The 21,236-nt window shown below is 35.2% G+C and overlaps 1 protein-coding gene across 2 annotated transcripts in view; it reads left to right on the top strand.

Moving 5' to 3' along the window:
* KIF2A (kinesin family member 2A) overlaps window positions 1-21,236 on the top strand; it is a 34,270-nt gene that overhangs the window by 3,899 nt on the left and 9,135 nt on the right. For both annotated transcript variants that reach the window (XM_015652734.3, XM_015652735.3), the window contains exons 4-15: window positions 75-197; window positions 738-838; window positions 3,202-3,297; window positions 4,072-4,126; window positions 7,105-7,267; window positions 10,586-10,676; window positions 10,820-10,883; window positions 11,288-11,379; window positions 11,611-11,753; window positions 12,444-12,648; window positions 15,588-15,698; window positions 19,831-19,898. In XM_015652734.3, coding sequence (XP_015508220.1) covers window positions 75-197; window positions 738-838; window positions 3,202-3,297; window positions 4,072-4,126; window positions 7,105-7,267; window positions 10,586-10,676; window positions 10,820-10,883; window positions 11,288-11,379; window positions 11,611-11,753; window positions 12,444-12,648; window positions 15,588-15,698; window positions 19,831-19,898 — 1,312 coding nt within the window. The remainder of the gene's footprint in view (window positions 1-74; window positions 198-737; window positions 839-3,201; window positions 3,298-4,071; window positions 4,127-7,104; window positions 7,268-10,585; window positions 10,677-10,819; window positions 10,884-11,287; window positions 11,380-11,610; window positions 11,754-12,443; window positions 12,649-15,587; window positions 15,699-19,830; window positions 19,899-21,236) is intronic.

Below are 21,236 nucleotides of genomic sequence, written 5' to 3'. Positions count from 1 at the left end.
AACAAAGCATTTCAGAAATGGGTAGGAAGGTTACTCCTCCATGTCCAGATGAGCTTTTTGCTTTTCCTTTGCAGTGGTTGGTTCTGCACGTGCACGACCTACTCAGCTTCCCGAGCAGTCTTCCTCCTCTCAACAGAATGGGAGCGTTTCAGATATATCTCCAGTTCAAGCTGCAAAAAAGGAATTTGGACCCCCTTGTATGTAAACCGTGTATTAAGGACTGATTCATTCTGGGCATTACATATACATTCTCTTGGATTTTTTTGTTATCCATAAACGACAAATGCTCAGTTGTCTGTGAGCTTCCTTGAGGAGCTTTTCAGAAAGCTGTGGCTAAACATATGTTCTTTTTTGTTGCAATTGTACTAGTATTTGGAATTTGTTTTTCCTTTATTTTCTTTTAACCATGGTAGTATTGTTTAGGTTTTTTTTTTCCAAATTTTTTTTTATTTGTCTGGGCTTACTTTTAATTCAAACCAAGAGATCACATGTATCTGTCCAAATATTCTTTCAAGGTCATATATTTTTGTTTGTGTAATTTGTCCCATTCCCATGATATTTTTCTAATAAGTTTTATGGATTTTAGAAATTTTAATGCCATAATTATTCTATACTATTTAGATTTGCTTGAAAACATAGTTGATAGTTGATATATCCTAATTATTGATACATTAATTAAATGAAAGTTCACAATGTAAATATGGAAGGTATTTTAAAGTTGCATCTTTTTCTTTAAGCACGTAGAAAATCTAACTGTGTAAAAGAGGTTGAAAAATTGCAAGAGAAACGTGAAAAAAGAAGGTTACAGCAGCAGGAACTTAGAGAAAAGAGAGCTCAGGTTAGTATTTTTAGCTCAACTGGAAATCATATGTCAGCAAGAGAAATTTGCAGAACTATTCTATTTTCAGTCTTTAATAATTTTTGTGACTGTGATAATCTTGAAATGGTTTTCATTCTGTGCACAGATTTGACAAATATTTTGGTGTTTGGTAGGACTACTACTATAGATGGTTTTCCCCCTTTTTCTTCCTAAAGAAATCATTACTTTCAATTTCTGTCATACAGCGTGTTCTTCAGAGACCAACTACTGATGATAGCTGTTTTTTAGGGAAAATGTATTTTTGTCAATAACCGACCTTTTGACTTTTAAAGAAGTCTGTTACTCTACAGGAAGTAATACAACATTATCATAAATTGTTCATTATGATCTCTGATGCTTTATAGATCTATTTGAGGCTCAGGTTTTAACAGTGACTTCTAATGTTTCTTTCTTTAAACTGGTCTGTACATTTGTAATTTCATCATACAAGCAGCTTGGCAGCCAGTTGCTAAAAACTTGTGTGAAAGAAATGAAGTGGCTAATCCTTTGAGAAAAATCTCTTAATATTAAATGACTTTCTGTCACAATGGTGTAAAAGCTTTAGCAAAGCTAGGAGTGTAATCTTGTTGGCAGCTGTGTGCAAATGTTTTAGTCTCTAAAGAGATAGTACCAGTCTGCTGCTGACATGAGAGTTACCACTATGAAGTAAATCATTCATACAATTTACTTTTCATGATTAATGATGTTTCCACATTGACCTAAAATCACCTACATTAAAATTTGTGTCTTATCATTTACATTTGTTTACACAAAACATTAATATGTCTTAATATGTGATGAATGACGATTTTTGGCTTTATATATTCAAATGCTTTGAAGTGGTGTTACTTGCAAAATTTTTTTTATTTCTCCTGTGAACACTCCTTTTGCGTTTGAGTCTTAAACTTGTGTATGAGGAAATTGTCGTGAAATGAAACAGTAATGCACCAAGCACTGACTACTAGTATGCAAGACTTTTAAACAGGTCTTGAAGAATATTAGGTAAATGCTTTCTCCATGATAAACAATACTCTTTTCTGAATGTTATGAAGAGACATTTTTTGAAGACTTACTATCAGCAATTTTTAGTTCCATGTAGTCAGAGTGGATGACATCAAGGTAGTCAGCTTCTGGTAACCAGGATATAGTATTTTCTGAGGTGAGGATTGTCACAAGTGCAGAGAATGAGCTGGCTGCCTTTCAGCTTAGTAACCCCAATCCAGTGCTTTCTGAGAGCACCTACATCGTGTCCACAGCCAGCTATGATTCAGAAATTTTATATCATGCAAAACTTAGGAGGGTCTGAGCTCCAGAGCTGGCATCAGCAGCATGTCCTGAAGGGTTGTAAAACAGGTATTTGCAGGGAGAGGTGATGCGAAGTTGTGTAATCAGTTCTGCAGAAAACAGAGTAGGCTCACGCTCAGCTTATTGGTGCTCCATGCATGACCTCTTACATGTTCATTTACTCTGGTACTGATGGCTCCACATTTAAGGATAGGCTGTCTTCTGTGCCTGTGTCACGGGTTCAGCTGTCAGCTGTGTAGACTGCCTTGCTGCTGGGGTGGGGTGAGGACCAAAAATGGACTTTCCTGTGTAAGTGCTGCTTAGGAGTAGCTGAAACATCCATGTATTATCAATCCTCTTTCCAGCACAAATCCGAAGCAGAGCTGCCTATCACACTCTTATATGGAGAAAGAAGCCAAATCCCAAAGCCTCTATCCCAGCCAAAACTATCACAGCCTGGATGTAGCCAATTGAGTATCATTGGGATTGCTTCTGCCTTGCTGGGGTTCTGGGACCCTTGGAAGAGTTTGCAATGCATCCAGATATGTGTATAAATTAGCAGAGGACCAATAGTTAGGAGTAAACTATAACTGGCTTGTATCCAGCAGGACTGTGTTTAGGGCAGCTGAGGTTCCTGCACTGTCCTCTGTGGTGTGTGTTGTACCTGTCGAGTATCTATGCATCTGTCAGAATGCCATATCTGAGATAAGGAAGTGTTGACTATATGTTTATTCAGTTTGAAGGTGCTGGCAAAGGCAGGAGTAATTTCTCTTTCTTAAGTAGATTAATTATGAGTCCTCAATTTATAAGTATTTTCTATTATTTGCCAACCAAAATTACATGGGAAGCATCCAATTGTTTCCTTTATGGTCACTAAATTAGCTACATCAGAGTGGAAAAACATATTAAACCTACATTTAGCTCTCAAGAGACATTTCTGGTGTTTTGCAGAAAAAATAAGATTTCAGTTGATGTGTATTTTTTTAATAGATAATTAATTTAGGCCTTTTTTGGAAGCAAAAAGTATAATAGAAATTCTGTTGCTTACTTTTTCCTAGGATGTTGATGCTACAAACCCAAATTATGAAATTATGTGTATGATAAGAGATTTCAGGGGAAGTTTGGATTATAGACCACTGACAACTGCAGATCCTGTAAGTATGCCAGCCGCATGGAAATGTGTTATCCTTCTATGTTTTTGCTGTTTCAGTTTTTTTTTTTTCCAATGTATATTTCTGTCTGTTAATGCAAAAAATAGGTATTTCAATATATGGCAGTATTCAGTATAACGGGTTTATTTTTCCAGTAATTTGTTGGTACTGAAATGAGTAGGTTTTGGAAGTCATAATTTACTGAACTTGTTAAGTTATTTAAATGTCTTTTTACTATTAAATAATGCCAATGTGTACTAAGTAGTCACTCAGCCTTTGTATGGTAAATTTTCCAGGGATGCTAAGGGATTTGCACACAAAACCATGAAACTTACTTAAAAGCCCTCTTCAAATAATGATTACTGTTTGATCTTTGAAGGTGATGTGTTCTTTTGGTTTGCAGATAAGTCAGAGGAGTGGAATACTTATATGAACAAGCCTGTCAAATTCTATGGAAATCAGAGAATGTGATGATTTCTGTCAAAAGCATATCTACCCTGTTAAAGCTGGATTTGCTTGCATAGTCCAATAGTACCTGTAACTCTGTTGGATTAGAACACTGTCTGCAGGGAGTTTTGTTAATTTATGCTTCTCCCTTTTGGGTTCTTTGCTACTGTGCAGGCACAATGGGTTTTTACATGTTCAGATGACTCGTTGTCTGGGACATTTCTCTTGGTTTAAATGATTGGTTACTTAACTGGAAAGAGAAGTCACATAAAGTCAAATATTTTGTAACTGGAATTGGGGTGTAGTTCACTGAAAGACTTTCCTTTGCAGATTGATGAGCACAGGATTTGTGTTTGTGTGCGAAAACGACCACTCAATAAAAAAGGTAGGATTGTTGAAGATTTTGTTCTTTTGTTTATCTGAAAAACTGCTTCTGATAGTAACATTATTTGTGTTAAACAACTCTGGAAATACTGATCAAAGGCGAATCTTTTATATTAGACAGTGTGTGTGACGAACCTAGAAAATTCATAGACTTGTCATAACCTGAGGAGAAAAGTAGTTTACCTGCCACAACTTCATGGATTAGGAACTGAGGCACAGGAAGAGAGCAGTTTTTTCCCAAGGTCATCTAGGATGTATTTAGTTGATCTGGAAATTAATTCTGCTGTAGTCTTTTCAGTATTCTTACATTGTATTAGGATCACATTTTCAAGTATCCTTCAAACGATCTCCCTAGCAGAGAGTTACACAGTGAAACCTTTAATACATATTTTTGTAAATATATTTTTATACTTCCAAGTGGTCCTGAATCAGGCATCAAGGAAGTATCTTATGACATGGTTGGTGCCTAAACATGTCCAAGACATCCTCACAGAGCTAGTGGATTACAGGCAAACATGAGACTTGTACACCCTGGAGTGGTTGCTCAGAGCTGCCAAAGTTACCCTAGAGAATATCAAATGCCACTAAAAAACTGTTAGGTACTGAGAGAACTCCCTAAAGACTTTTTATTTTATGTGATGAGTGTTCAAACTATTTTTCTTGCTGCCTGCTCATCAGACTAGGGTCTGTATGAAAAAAAAAACTACAAAACCAAACAACAAAAAGCTGTTCAGCTTTCAATTCCAGTTAAATCTCAATCTTCCTAGGAAATTCTTTGACTTTCAGTGGGAATTTAGGAACACAAATGCTTACTGGATTGCAGCTCGTCTGAATCCAGTGCTGCAAGATGTTTCTTTCCTTCCCTTTCTCTTATACTCTGTTCAGCTTAAGGACTCAAAAGAGCATCACTCTGATGCTGAGGCAATATGGGATGCCATTTATTGTTTTGATACTGTCAGAAGTACACATGTAGGATTATCTGAAGCATACTGAGAGGAAATTGGGAGAAATATTTTCCCTTTCCCATACATATGTTGATACCAGTACATAGTTAGGTTTTGTCTTGTTTTTCCCCTTCACATTGCTGCTTCTATTTTTTCTTTTCATTTTTACTTACTCTGTCAGGAAAAATGTCACTTTCTACCTGTGCTGAAGGTGGACAAACTGAAATAGCAGGAAATGAAAACAAGTTGTTATGAGACATGAGTTTGGACTCAGAAATGGGATTTGATTTTGTGAAAGTTACTTATATTTGGTACTAATGGTTGAGAGCTATTAAAAAAGTAGATCAGGGGTGTTTGTAGAAAGATGAATGTCTAAGTAAAAATGAGGTTGGTACTTAAAGCTGTTTTGCATTTTTAAGAATAAAATAAATAGTAAAGAAGGTGTTAACTAAATAATCTATGCAGGGGATGATAATCTAGTTACCCACATTATACAATCTTCTGAAAACACTCAGTTCATAAGAAACAGTATTTCTCATAAAATCATGGAAAGTATAAAAGAATTAAAGATGCTGGACTGTAACCTTATGATTAGAAAAAAACAGAATTAATTTGTTTTGTCATCTCAAAACTGCAGAATTATCAGAGAAACATAAAGTGTTCTCAACATCAGTTGTTGTGGATTGACTTTGCAGGAAGTAGGCGTTCAGAGTGACACTTTGAGGTTTTAGTTCAGTGACATGTATTTATAATTGTGAAGTGTATGATGGGTTTCAGAGACACTGTTCCTAATTTTGATCAGCTACGGATACTGGTTCTCATACCAAATAGATGGGAGGAAGTAAATATCTTAATCCAAACAATTTTTTAAGAAAAATCCTCTTCTGACTGGTTAAACTAAAGAGTTTTTGCTGCTAAGAACTGTCCATCATGCATTTCTTTTTGTCACTGTTCCTTACTTTTTATCTGTAATTGCCGCAGAATAATTGCATTTCATTTTATTGCAGTGCAGTTGAAAAATTGATTATACTTTGACTGGAATGTGTGTTTCTGTTGGTGTGTAATGTAATGCAATGGTAACCACTGTACTGTTTGGTCAGGATGTTTACTCATGAAAAGGTTTCTATCTGGTTGTATAAAGTAACATCAAATTCTTGAACTGCATGCCTTAAGATATTTTACATAGAAATGCAAGTAGGACACATTAGTGTATCCTGACTGTACACAAAAAGGGTCTTTATTTTTGTGCATATTATGGATCACTGGGTTCTCTGTTTTGCTGACTCATATACCGTACAACAATTAGTGGTAAATTGCAGTGCTGTATAGTAATTATAATCTAGGATCTCACTATTGAAGTCACACTGATAGGAAGGATCATTATAATTTTCAGCTTGTTCTGCTTACAAGATAATTTTTAGAAAGGTTTTTACTTTAGAGGAATTATATATTAAAGATATGTGCTATAGGTTCCAGGAGGAATACACAAATGAAAATGTCTGTGAGGAATGAAAGCAAAATTTAAAGAAAATATCAAGATAAAATTTTAAAATAAAATGTATTATCTTAAGGATATTAATTTCTTTGTGTTTTCAAGTTTGATAGTCTAAGCAGTATAGTACTAGTATCTAGTTTCTCCACTAGAGAAGATATTTACGAAAACTCAAAGGATATGGCAGTGAGTTGTAAAAGAGTGTATAAGCACTGAGGAATAAGACCTCAAATCCATGAAAAGTGTTACAGAAGACATAAAAAGTTGTAATGATAGTGCTGTAATTAATGATCATAGTCTTTCTAAAACAGCTTTGTACCTCTCTTTAATTTCTAGCAATTGGTAGGATAGGATGACTAGACTTCCAAAATGAAATCTCTTGCTTAGCAGACTATTACCTAGGCATCAGAAGCCCAAATCCATTGCAGTGTTGTTACTTGGAGGAGCTGTGTTATCTGAGATGTTATAAGAGTGTAAACAATGGGGAAATGTAAAAAATAATGATGTGTTGTTAGTTAAATATATATTTCACTTATTTTATAGAAACTTTAATGAAAGACCTTGATGTAATAACAATTCCTAGTAAAGATGTTGTGATGGTACATGAACCAAAACAAAAGGTGGATTTAACAAGGTACCTAGAAAACCAAACTTTTCGTTTTGATTATGCCTTTGATGACACGGCTCCTAATGAAATGGTTTACAGGTATGTGTATATGCTTTTTTTTTGGTTAATATTTTTTCTCATGTTTTTTCCATACTAATAACTGTTACATTGGTCTTAGACTTTATTCCTATTCTCTGTGTTACCAAATGGTATATTGCTACCTCCATTCTTTTACCTGTTTACTTTTGTTTTAACTCTATATCCCTAATTGTTCTCCTGCAATGTCATTTCCACCTCTGTTGACTTCAGTCCTACCCCCACTCCTCCTCGAAGCCCTGTTGCATTCCAGGCTCTAGCAAGTATCACCTGCCTCCTCAGCTGCTGATTACTTGAACCACATAATCAGTTCTCCATTTGCTTCCAGATTACTGTCTTATTAGTGTGTGTTCAGCACCTGAGGAACCTGAGCCATGGCTTTTGGTCATCAGGAAACCTGGAAGAAAAGGAGAGCCCTAGCACCAAAGAGCTTGCAGTCTGAATATAGGATAATTAAGAGATGGAAACAAACCAGTAGAGGGTGAGAAAAGAGTACCAATAGTGAGAGATTGTATAGTGCAGTATTGCTGAGATACCTGAGCTAATTTATCTTCTGGAAGCAATCTGGCTGATGTAATGTGGAAGTATGTGGAGCTAAGTTATTTTGCAGAAAATAGCAAATCTTTCTAATTTAAAAACAAACAGCAACAAAGACATATATCCTCTTTTAGGCCCAAGGTATTTTGTTCTTTCATTCTTCTGTTTTAGTTCTGCTGTTGGTATGGAATAATTCACACAGCACTTTTAAAAGCATGTTTAGAAGTAGCTATTACCCTTGAACAAGTAACTAAATGAAGTACATACAGTAGTGGGCAAGGTTAGACACCGTGACATAATCTTGGGCAGAATCTTAGTATGCGTCTAAATACTGTGAAGATTTTTGCAGGAAATACTAATATTAAAAAGGAATTTGGTGAAAATAATTTTTCTTATGCTTGGGAAGTGCTTCCCATAGTCTTAAAGAGTATTGGCAGAGAAATATCTTACTTCTTGTTTTTGATCCACAACTAGGAAGTGAAAGTCAGGATTGTGTCCTGATTGATAGTGGAAAACAAAAAAGTCACAGTAGAAGAATTCTTAAAAGGTTGTGAAAATAAAACTTCTTATGCTTGTCATAGAGAAGGGGGTGAAACAAAAATCTCATAAAACTAATACTAACAGAAGTGTTGTGAACAACAAAGCTGTGTCCTTCTATCTTTGCTGGCTGTCTGCTGGTATCATCTTTCCTTTCCTTGATACTGAAGAGCTGTGGGAGAGCCAGCTGGTTGATGATGCATGAAATAATTCTCTTGCTTGACAATCCATTCTTCTAATCTTCCACCTTCCTTTATTTCTATGTGTGAACATAGTGTTTAATGTGAGGGGTGGTTTTGGTATAATGTGTTTTTGTACTGAGTTTAATCAGAGTTTTTATTAGTTATGTAATACATTAATGGCAATACAGGAATATATTTTAAGTTTATTGTATTCATACTGAAAGAGTAGATCTCTAGTCTTTCTTCTTCTCCCTCATATGGCACAATAATGATCATTACTTGAAGGGCAATCTGATTTAAGGTCTTCTGTAATAACAGAAGTAAGAGCAAGATAGGTGTCATCATGTGCTCTCATCAGAGCCTCAGGGTCATACTGAGAAAAAAAAATACTGTGACAAGGTGCTCCAGTTTTCTCCAATATGCTAAATTTACTGTATATCTATACTGAAAAGATGTTCAGTCCAAGGTAGAAAAATACTCTATTATTATTACTGCTTCTACCATTATTATTACTACTATTATTCTACATTATTATTACTACTGTTATTATTTTGCTTAACCTGTATTTTAAGTATTTTTAATCTATAAACCACAACACAGAGTTGCAAATTTTTGTAATATTAAAAACACTCACTACTTGGAATGGATATGCCTTATGAATTTTAAAGGAGAACCAGTTTATGTTTCTGAAAGACTAAGTTGCAAATAAAAGTTCTAGTAAAAGTAAAGTTGGACTCTTAGCATAGTATCATTTGGAGTTGTGTAATCTTTTATGAAAATGTTTTAAGATATGTTTGTTTTTTCTTACTTTAAAATAGATACCTTTAAGTCCCCTGTTAGTAAATCAGCAAAATAAACAGTTTCAAATTTAATAAAACAGGAGTAATGGAATGTGCTTCTGAAGTGGATAGAGTTTGTGAATTTTTTAATTTTTATATATAGAAAAAGCAAACATCAAAATATGGGAATATCCTTTTGAGAAGACAGAGGTACATACTTAGATGAAGCAAAGAAAGAATGGCTAAGGCTGCTCAGGAATCATCTGGTGTATTGATGTATCCATGGTGCAGCTAGATGTAGATTCTTTACATAACCCTTTGTTGCTGTTTAATGGCTCAGTCTTTCCCATATTATTTTTGTAAGTGAAGTTTTGTTTAAAATCAGAATGAAAGGAGGGTGTAGCATCTCAGTGTTTCTGTAATTAATTTTTTCCTTTATTGCTCACCTATTGGTTATTTGTGTGTAAACAACTGGAAAAAGTTTAGAAAGAGTTTTGCATGGAGAATTGTCTCCATATGTAACTCTCTATTAGTTTACCCTTTGCTTTTGGAGTTTACAATGAAATAATAATTTTGATTGATAAAATTTGGTGATTGATAAAATCATCACTTTTGGTGATAAGCACCTGAAGTAGGAACAATAGTTCTGTGTTTCTTTAAATGAACTAGCTAAAACCAGAAATGATACTTCAGATAATACATTTGATACAGCAAGTTGTACCTCAGGGATCAGTAGATTATTTCATTCTTAAGAGTTTGGGTATCCATTATCTTGAGCCCTTTCTTAATGTGTGCATGTTATCAAAAATTGAGAGGTGCAATGTTGTTTTAGCTTCTTGTCTTTCAAATTTAATCTTAGAAGTTGATTTGGGAAGGAAAAAAAAACCACGGCAGAATTTTAGTATTGACAAAACTCCTATCTGCTACACTGTCCTACTTTAATATCTTCTTACTCTGTCACTTTGAGGGAGCTCCAAACTCCCTTTTAGTAAATCGTGGGATGTTGGCTCATTAGAACAACGAAATCATTGGTGTAGGGTTTAAAGGAGGATAATATTGTTGTAAAACAAATGAGAGAGACCTCTTAGCTTGTTATGCTTTGGAAGATTTTAATACCTTAGAGGTGGTAGTCTCCTTAAGTCAGAAATTAATGTATAAATGTCCTTTGACCTGTGAAAGTACAGGACCAATTTTGTCACTTCTGTCCTTAATATTTTAGTTTTCCTTGTGGCAGTGGAATCTTAAAGTACTTCAGCTTTTTAACTACAAATTTTTTTGCATTCAAGGTTTACAGCTCGACCATTAGTGGAGACCATATTTGAAAGGGGAATGGCCACTTGTTTTGCATATGGACAAACAGGAAGTGGGAAAACCCATGTAAGTAGTTCTTCTACAAGTCAGCAATACTGTGTTTTTACATGTCACACTTAGATCTGAGTTCTAATAAATAAGGAATATGTAAACTATAGTTCTGTGATTTTTATGGTGTTTTTCTTTGCTATGTTTTTTTTTAAATTTAGACAATGGGTGGCGACTTTTCAGGAAAGAACCAAGATTGTTCTAAAGGCATATATGCACTTGCAGGTGAGACTTCATTGATCAGTTGGATTTGGGCAGATCAGTTGAGATTAATGAATTTTCTAATCTTTGTCATACAAATGTAACAGTTGACATACTTTGCATTGCAGTAGAGCTTTGGTAACATCAGAAGTTTTCCCTAGATGTATATATCCTTTACCAAGTAATGTAAATATAGACTACTTAACAAAAATGCCATAACAGATTAAGTTTATCATTTTGGTGTCTTCTGCATCTTCCAGTGTAATGTGGCAATTTAGACTGCACTGTTTTAGGCTTGGTTGACTGACCTTATCTGTCATTCTTGCAAAATATGAGGTGCTGTAAAATAGAGTTTTATGCATGAATGAATCTTCACTGAATGAAAACACATGATGAGATTTCTTTTTATTCTGGAAATGTATTCACAGCTCGAGATGTCTTTTTAATGCTAAAGAAACCAAACTATAAGAAGTTAGAACTTCAAGTATATGCAACATTTTTTGAGATCTACAGTGGTAAGGTAAGTACCTGGTCTTTTTCTGAGAAAGGAGTTTCATACACAAAATTGTGAGCTTGTCACAGAAAATATTTTCCCTCTTTGTATTAAAAGCTGTATTTCAAATAATTATTTACATTTCCCTTCCAATCATGTATTTCCATTGAATGTTTCGTATTATTTGAAATGGAATTCAAAACAGGAATGTTTTTTTAAGCTCCTTTTTTAATTGCTCTGTTTTCCTCCTTCCCTAAGGTTTTTGACTTGTTGAACAGGAAGACAAAATTAAGAGTGTTAGAAGATGGTAAACAGCAAGTCCAGGTGGTGGGATTACAGGAGCGGGAAGTCAAATGTGTTGAGGATGTTCTTAAGCTTATTGAAGTAGGCAACAGCTGCAGGTATCTTCCATAGCTTACATAATTTTTTCATTGTATATTAAAAAAATCAGAATAAATTTTTTGGGGGTATCTTTGTCGTGATGTCTTTTAATACGCAAGATATTTTTTATGATATTGTCTGCAAGTAAGGACTCTACCTGCATTTTAAAGAGAAGTGTTTAGAGTTTCCCTGTCTCCTTGAGAGAAGTAACCAATTTTCCAAGAGGATGTGGATTGCATGCATTATGTAAGCAGCTTACTGACTTAAATTCACATAATTTAAAAACTGGAATGCTGCCAGGTTCTTCATCTCTAAAAGGCCTTGATGCGTACTGGCAGAGGTTAAGCACAATTTGTGCTTAAAAGCTTCATTGCTTTTAAAATTAGGCTTGAGCATGGACTGCTGCATAATCAGATAAAAGTGCTATCAGCATTTTTTGTGTAAACTCTCTGATAATCTGAAATATGTGAAGATCTGATTTTAAAAGAGAGGCAAAATATTACTAATCTTCCATTTCCATTCAAAGAGATGGAGAAAGAGGCATAATTGTACTATGTATATCCAGTTACTAGGTTCTATGTCTAGTGTCCATAAGAGTGTTAGACAATCATATCAACATGTAAGAAAATACAGGAATGTGCCCTGGAAACTTATCATTGTGAGGGTTAATCACCAGTTAATGTCTTTCTCTACTCTTCTCCTGTTTAAAGGACGTCTGGCCAGACATCTGCAAATGCACACTCATCTCGAAGCCATGCAGTGTTTCAGATTATTCTCAGAAGGAAAGGGAAGCTGCATGGTAAATTTTCTCTGATTGATTTGGCTGGCAATGAAAGAGGAGCAGATACTTCAAGTGCAGATAGGCAGACGCGGCTGGAAGGTGCAGAAATTAACAAGAGCCTTTTAGCACTCAAGGTAACTGATATGTTTCTATTGCCTTGAAGTAGGTGAAAGTCTACATACAATAGCAGTGACAAGTAAAATTAGTGTTTTTGCGGGCTTTGCTTGTCTGCATTGTCTGTTGATTTGACAGGTAGAACAATGTATTGATTTTTCCTCTAAATGCCTGAGGGAACACTCAGTAAGTCCCAAGTAGAAACAATGCAGAAACATTGTGCTATCAACTTACATGTCGTTTTTGTAAAATAATATCAAAACATCCCAGCAAAAGCAAGCAAGCAAGCAACCAACTAAAAAATCAAAACCCCCAAGCAAAAAAGAAAGCATCCCAAAAAAACAAGTTCACAAGTTCACAAATAGTCCCCAGTGGTTGAATTTGCAGACATCTCTGATATATATGTAAAATAGGAGGGCCAGTGATTTACTTCGGTATTCAAAATATCAAATACTAACAGGAAGTAGTCTTACTGATCTCACTATTTATTTATTTTTTAAAATAAAAAATAAAACTACACTGATAGCATATTTACTGCTGTAATTTATTGACTAAAGCAAAATAACATCAGTATGTCCAGAAAAAAAAATAGCAAATTAAAATAAACCTTGAGAGGTAAAATCTGTTTTTTTCTCTTCTTCATAGCAAATTGTCTGATACAGTCTCTTTACAGATCCAATCCAGGATTGGATTACTACTTAAATATTCATCTGCCTTTTCTGTTTGATGTTTTATAGTGATTAAAAAGGTTCAGTCTAAATAGGGGAAGTATTTTTTTTCATTTCAAGCTGGAGAAACAGTAGTTTTGAATGTCTTAGAATTTCTCTCTGGTTTTTGGTTAGTTTTGCTTAGGTTTACTACTCTCATCGCTAACACTGTGCTTAGGTTTACTGCTCTCATCACTAACACTGGTTTTATATAAAACATCTGAATCCCAAAATCTCTGTGTTTACTTTTTTATTCCCAGTATTAACTTGGGAGAAGACTGGCATCTGACTAAACAGATCTCATAATACGTCATAAAATTGTGATGTATAATGTGTCATTACAAAATTCTGTGGCAAGTTGCAAAATTGGAAGCAGCAGTTCCAAAACTTTGGCCGATTCTGATTTAATATCAAAGTGAGCAATGCAGGGACCATAAGATTGATGTTACTACTCATTACCAAATGTAATTGAATAAAGCCATTTTGTTTTGGGAGTTTGGAGTTTTTGAGGTTTTTTTCAATTTATTTATTTTGTACTGGATTGTGTTCATACAACATATTTGGTTAATTTTTATACAACTTGTCTTTTTAATTATAGCAAAAGGTTCTGCTGCTGCTATACTAGTGATATGAATCCAAATTATATAGCAAAGGGGGAAATAAAAATAAGTGGAGGTCTTGCAGAGGTCTGAAAGGTGGCACAAAAAGACAGAAGTTTCTCAATGATGTTTGCCAGTTTTCATCTATCCCAAAAACATTACACAGCATTTTCCATTTGTATTCAGGAGCCATGAAATTATTTTCAAGTTCCAGTTAAACTAGTACATTCTGACAAAGTGGTCTTCGTTGCTAATAAAAGATTTTCTTTTTCCATCTGGATATCAGTCCTGTTCAGTATTTTGGCACAGGAGGTTATTTCTGCAATGTCTGTACATGGAAGTAGTGTTGTCACTTTGTTACCTGGTTTTCAGAAATGTAATGAAAACCAAATGTAGTTTAAAAGTCTCTTACAAATTTAGAAGCTGGTGGTGTCCTTCTGTAATTTTTTACTTATAAGGAGACAATCCAATTCTAATTTTTCAGGAGTAAGCAAACTAAAAACCATTATATTAAATTAAAATATCAATTAAAAACTTGTTGATTGTCATATCAGTAATTCAATAGAGGATATTGCAGCTGGAAGATTAGTTGAGTAGAATTATTAATGTAACACAAAGGCCATTCCATCTATTAGTGCAGCTAAAAGCAAAGCTCTAATTCGAAGTATATTTTAAGTATGGTTGGTTGTAGAAGTTCTGATAAAGTATCTGATAAGATACTTTAAAAGTGCACCCAGGAACTCTTGCATCTGAAGAAATGTCTTTTAAGGCAAAGGCAGAGTCTGGAATTAACAGTCAAAATACTATGATGACAACAATGCAGAAATTTAAACTTTCTTTGCTTGAGAATAACTTCTTAGGCAATATTAGAGCTCTGAGTGGACAGAAGTAATGGTTAGATTAATGATATGACATCATTGGTGTCACTGTTGTACTTAGTTGCTGCTGTAACTTCTCTAATATTTACATCTCTAGTATTTGCATGCAGCATTTTTACTGGAACCCAGACAGCTGCAAATATTAGTGTAGCCCCTTGCCTCTGGGAATAGAAGAGGTCTTATCCCTGTTTCTTCACATAAAGACTATTTTAAAACAGGGAGTACCTAATGTTTTCAAGCATCTTCCAATACTAAGTAGAGAGCTTGCTTCCAGTAAAGAGCTGTGCCTACTTGGTTTGTGATGTGTGGAAGCTTTCAGACAGTTTGTTTTCTTCTAAGCTGTAAAAAAGGACAGTGGTAAAATCAGAATCAAAGCCACTGCCTTTAACTGATACAATTAACCCATGTCCCTGCCCATACTGCTACTGCTGGCAGAGGTGGTAGCTCATTCAGGCTTCTGTAGCTGATAATCAAGAATAATTGTGAGCCTGAACATTTCACATCAACACTGTTTAGTTTTGTTGTTGGATACAATAGATGTAAACAATTTGGATGACATTGAGACAGTTTTTAGGCTTCTAGTCCTTTTTGAATTCTTTTCTCTCTGCTGAGCTTAATGAGAAGTAGAATGCTTACTGAATCCAAGCTTTAGCAGTAAATTTTATTGATATTTTGGGGGGAATGTATCAAATATAAGGCTTGTATTTTCTGATTCTGAATTGCAATTTCATTAAGTTTATTTAACTCATGATAAAGAATCTCTTTGTTCTTTCAGGAGTGCATTAGAGCCTTAGGCCGAAATAAACCTCACACACCCTTCAGAGCAAGTAAACTTACTCAGGTGTTAAGAGATTCATTCATTGGAGAAAACTCACGTACCTGCATGGTAAGTTGATTTGGATAACTGTTCTAACAATTACAAAGAGAATAGACACTGACAACTTAGACTTTAATGCTTGAAATTGGTTTCTTGTTACTGGTAGTGTGTTGGACTTAAATTTATTCACAAATTGACATTGTATGTGGAGGGGGATTTCAAAAGAGACGTTTCTCAATGGTTTAGATTGAATATTGGGAGAAATTTCTTCACCAAAGGGGTTGTCAAGCATTGGAACCGGCTGCTCAGGAAAGTGGTCTAGTCACAATCCTTACAGATCTTTAAAAGATGTGTAGATGTGGTAGTTAGGTGCATGGTGGTGGGCTTGGCTGGGTTAATGGTTGGACTAAATGATTTTAGAGGTCTTTTCCAATTCAAGTGGTTCTGTGATTCTGTGATTTTAGATAACTTGTTCTCACCTTTTTATTGCCTTTCTTATTGCTTGTTCTAGTTATCTAGCTAGGCTGGTAGCTAGAGACATTTCTAGCTTGAGAAGTTTGTTTGTTTTTAAGACTGTCTTAATTATAAAAAAGTCTTGTTTGTTTTCCAGAATTCTGGAAAGAGGGTGTAGACTGGAAATACAGTGATGATCTGTGATTTTTAAATGACAAGAGATTAAACTAGAAATTGGTATCAAGGTCATCAGACTATGCTTCAGGCTATTGAGGGAGTAGCTGTTGTAAATACAAAAACTATATATATAAAAACATATAAATATATAAAATAGAACATAAATTACAATTTTTGTAAATATTATAATTTTTATTATTATAATTATTTAAGTACATATAAATATGTAAATAGTTGTTGAATAGCTATAAATTTGCATTTGCTCCAGTCTGAAAGACAGAATTCTTCTGACAGATGAGTGAAAGGACAGATGAAAGTCCTGATACCCAGTTGTTTTATTTGTGCATCCTTAACATTTCTCTTTATGAGAATGCAAACTCTCTGCAGTACCTACTGATTACTGGGCTTGTTAGTGTTTGTTACTTTTCACAGGCTCCTTTGAATTAATTAGTCTAGAGGCCAGAAAAGTCTGCAGATCACAATGTGAAAACCATGGTCTTAGAACAGCTTAGTCTTCCCTTTAGCTGTTAGGTATATTTCCTATTTGAAAATGATGATAAAAGAGGATTTCTATTAACCTTTTTTCCTTCTAAGCTTTTTAATGAAACAACAGGATAGTTTTCTTTCCCACTGAGACATACCTGCCTAAGCTGAAGATGTCCCTGCTCGCTGCATGGGAGTTGAAATAAACCTTAAGAGGTCTCTTCCAACTCAAATCATTGCATGACTTCATGAATCCTGTTCAGGATTAGATAGCTAGATGGTTCAATTCTTGCAGGTGTATCCACACTGCTGAAGGAGATTTGAAAAATTAGCCTGTCCAAAGTTACTCTCTGCACATCAAATAATCAGCATTTGTGAATATTTCTTGGAAGTTCTTAATTAATAAAAAGAATCCCCTCTGAAAGTGGAAATGTGCTGGAATTACGGTTTTTTATAAAATTTTCTCATTCACATAAGCTTAATTGTCTAGACCTTAAGAAATCTCTTTGAGGATAAGATACTGCTTTTAAATTCATTCTTCTGCTATTTTTCTTAGTAGTAGGACCACTTGTGACATTCTGGTTTTAGTGTCTGTTTACATGAATTTTTTAGTTAAGAATGTAATCAGCAGAGTTTCATCTTTAGATGCTGTTGTGGTTCAACTCCAGCCAGCACTGGAGGTTATTAACCTTTACCTTTCTCAACAAGACAGATTTAATCCACTCTTCAAACATCTGTTTGAATAAGACATTTTGCAACTATGTGGTGCTTTTCAGTATAGAATGCATATAAAATGATGTAGTAAAATCCAGTTATTTTTAACTTACTAAAGGAATCCTGAAATAATAAAATATGTGCTATATGTTTTCCACTTGCTTTCTGATATGTGAATGTGTAAAAAGGATATTTTGAGTAAAACTCATTGGGTAGTTTCTACACTTCATTTTTATGTGACTTTTATTGTTTATGGATATGTTGCAGTTGTAAAAGTTAGGTCTTTAGGGATGGAGTATATAACATTAAACAATGACTTGGAAATTCTTTGTTGTTTCAAATTTCAGAAATATGTTTTGAAAATATGGACAGTTATGACCAGGATTTGCTTTCTTCAAAAGAAATCCAGAGACTAACAGTCAGCATAATTTTTTTTAAAAAAAAATTATCAGTCATTGCTGTTTTACTGTCCTTGTCTTTAAATAATTTGAGAAACAATTTAAAGTTTTTGAAGGGTTGCATTGTAGGATAATGAATCATCATTTGAAAGTTGCAGTGTGACTACATAGAATAGCCTCACTTTTTAACCAGTGCTGCTCCTTGACATGTTGCATCCTTCATGTGCTGCAGTCATAGCTGAAGTGGCCAGACCTCTCAAATCTTCAGGGTGGGAGTAGGAACCTGCAGACTTCTGTGTCCCAACAGGGGGATTGATTGCACTTTGATCAAAGCACTGTAGATAGATTCAAAATAGGAAGAATGATTATTACAGGTCTTAAAGATACTCCTGTTCATAAGTAGTGCATCTTTTTTCTATCCTCATTTGGAATTAGTAACAAGAAACTGATCAACAGAGAGGTCTGAATCCTCCTGTCCTGACTGGACTGGGCCTGTTGGGGCCTGAGGAGAGGTTATACACCAAGACTTGTGCACAAGTTCATGTGTCCTGAACAGAGTACTCACACAGACTAAGGCACCTACAGTGGCACTTCCCTAGAGCAGTATACATTATGCTCTTTAAAATGTTGGTGCAGTGTCCTAGTGTTACAGCAGTGGTAGTAAATAGGTAAAGCAAAAGCCACACACACAAAGCAAAGGAAAACATGGAATTCATTCACCACTTCCAATTGTCAGGATAGTTCAGCTCTTACCAGGCTATCAGGTATCACATGTAACAATGCCTTGGGAAAACAAATACCATCAATCTAAACGTGACTGTCTGTGGCATGCTCTGAACATTAAACTGCTTGAAGAGATGTATAAATTTTTCATGTTATTTTAGTTTGGAAGAGCTTTAGGAACTTCTAGATTTTTGTTAATTAGCACCCAGAACAAGAAGCATGCAGTTGTGTGATCCGAAATACAAGCTTGTTGTTTTCCTTAGTAATTGATGTGTGCCAGTATTAGAGGTTTAAACTTAGGTCTCTATGGTTACTTCCACCACATATATTTCTTTCTCCCCAGAAGGAGAAATTCCTTTTGGAATGACTACCTCTGCTTCTGTACAGGAATGTTAGCAGCAGGATCGAAGAGGATTATTTAATCACCATCAGTTTCAGTCTCCTGAGTCTGTAAAGCCACAAAAATGTTAGTGTGTAGGATCATAGAGGTGTTTGTTCTGGGTAGAGCCTTTATATCTGTTTAGGAAAGAGCACATATGGAAAAATTGAGACTGAGAAAATTGACTACTGAGAGAAACTAGGACAAATAATGATCCCACTTTTCCCAATCACACTTTTCATTTTTGCTGATTATGGGAAAGGTGGCACTATCTTTAGAGTAGTTAATTTAACTGGAAAAAGAAAGACCTTTAGATTGCAGATAGGTCTCATGAAAGGTCTGCCATCAAGTATTGTTTACAGATAATTTCTGATTGAGAAGAAATATAAACTCTACTTAGGAAAATAGTTAAACTCAAGCTTATCTTTACTAATATTAAGTTCAGTTTCTGATGTGGCTAAAATCGGCATAGAATTTCCTTGAACAGAGAAAAGTCTCAAACGATGTATAAAAAAATAATGGGGTAATTGTTTATAGGGTATATTAGAGTCTCCTGAGTTGTATATTTCCTTTTTTGAGGAATTAATTTTTAAGGTTACAATTTCACTTTTACACAGTATGTTACCAAGATGGTTGGGGAAACTGAATTTCTGGGAATTCTTGATGTTCCTTGTAGGGTTAAAAAAATTAAATCGAAGCTTTGACTGGACACGTCCCTGAGATGTCACTGTACAAGGACAGCTGTACATAGCAGACATTTTTTGTAGAAGATTAGAAATTAAACTGGACATCAAAAAAATATATATATATTAAAATGAATCTACCCTTTCCTCTGTACAAAGTGGTTTACTAATGTGTGGCTTGTTTTCTCGAGATCGCTACAATTTCTCCGGGGATGGCATCATGTGAAAACACTCTGAATACACTGAGATATGCAAATAGGTATGAAAAATGCTATTTCTTAAAGCTATACTGGCTGTTGATGACTGACATTTGAAATTGTGCTGTTCCATGATGTGTGATTGTTTTATCTACTTGACTAATTCAGTGGTAGTTGTGTTTCTTAATATGATGGAAACCAAATTACTGATCCAGGTTCTCATTTAATTTAAATTGTTACTTTGTACAACCATTACAAAATAATCTATGAAAACTGCACCTATGCCATTATCCAGAGATGGATAATGTGGATTGCAAGGTATGTGGGACATGCTGCTATTAGTTTTGCCCTTGCTTTGAAAGGACCATCTCTTGCATTAGGGATAGTTGGAGTTCATGATTCCGTGGGGTGTTGGCTGAAATATCTTTCTGTGATGTGATTTTTTTTTTCCCCATCCCTTTGGTGGAATAGTGTGCAGTTGCCAGTGTGTATTACATATACATATACAATTTCTTGTATATGTGCTTCCCAAATTCAGGCAAACATCTGAGAACTCTAAGTAAAGGCTTAAAAAGGCAGAAGATCCAACAGGCATTATGATCGCTATAGAGAAATTAGCAACTCCAGAGAGGGATGCATCACTTGAGACCTCTACTGCTCTAAGAAAGTGTTCAACTTTTTCTAGTGAGTGTGAGAGGAGCCCTCACCTGCTGCAGTTCTCCTGTGTTTAAAATCTGTGGAGATTGTAGTCAGGTCCTGTGTGTCCCTGCAGACCTGGGACTCAGAGGCGCCCCACACTTTGCTGCAAAGGACAAAGGTGGCAGGCAGCCTCTGGGCCATCAAAAGCCCTGGCTTTGCCAGAAGAGGCCACCATCTGGGGGTCTTTTTGCCCCAGTGAGAGGTCAGGCAGAACCATAACTGCTTCTTCCTGGCTAGGCAGAAAGGCCTGCTAGGAAGGCTTACTGCCTGCTTCTCTTAATCTCCAAATATCCCTGTTTGTGGGTTAATGGAGCTAGTAGTAAACCTGTCTGGCTTAGACCAGCCTGTGTCATTTCCTCCCTGAAGAAAAGGAGGCATCTGCTCCTCTGCTTAGTGTAACATGATGCAGGACCTTGCACATTTAAGACTTGTTGGAACTTCTACTCCTTACAAAACTTACATTGCTGAAGTGACTCCATAAAAAGTCACTATAAAGCAAATTAAGCTTTACCTCTTTCTAGTGTACTAAATAGTTGTGCTGAAACAGTTTCCTCCCCTTAATGTTAAAATTGTATGTTGCTATGGAGTGTATACCTGTCACTGTGATGTTGCTTCATGTGTTTTGTATAGTTTTCTACTATTTTCTAACAAGACATCATTTTCATAATAGTTTTAAGAGCTGGACACTAGTGTGTGGGCAG

Source organism: Parus major, chromosome Z (assembly GCF_001522545.3).
Source record: "Parus major isolate Abel chromosome Z, Parus_major1.1, whole genome shotgun sequence".
NCBI lineage: Eukaryota > Metazoa > Chordata > Aves > Passeriformes > Paridae > Parus > Parus major.
This window is presented reverse-complemented; position numbering and strand designations above follow the sequence as displayed.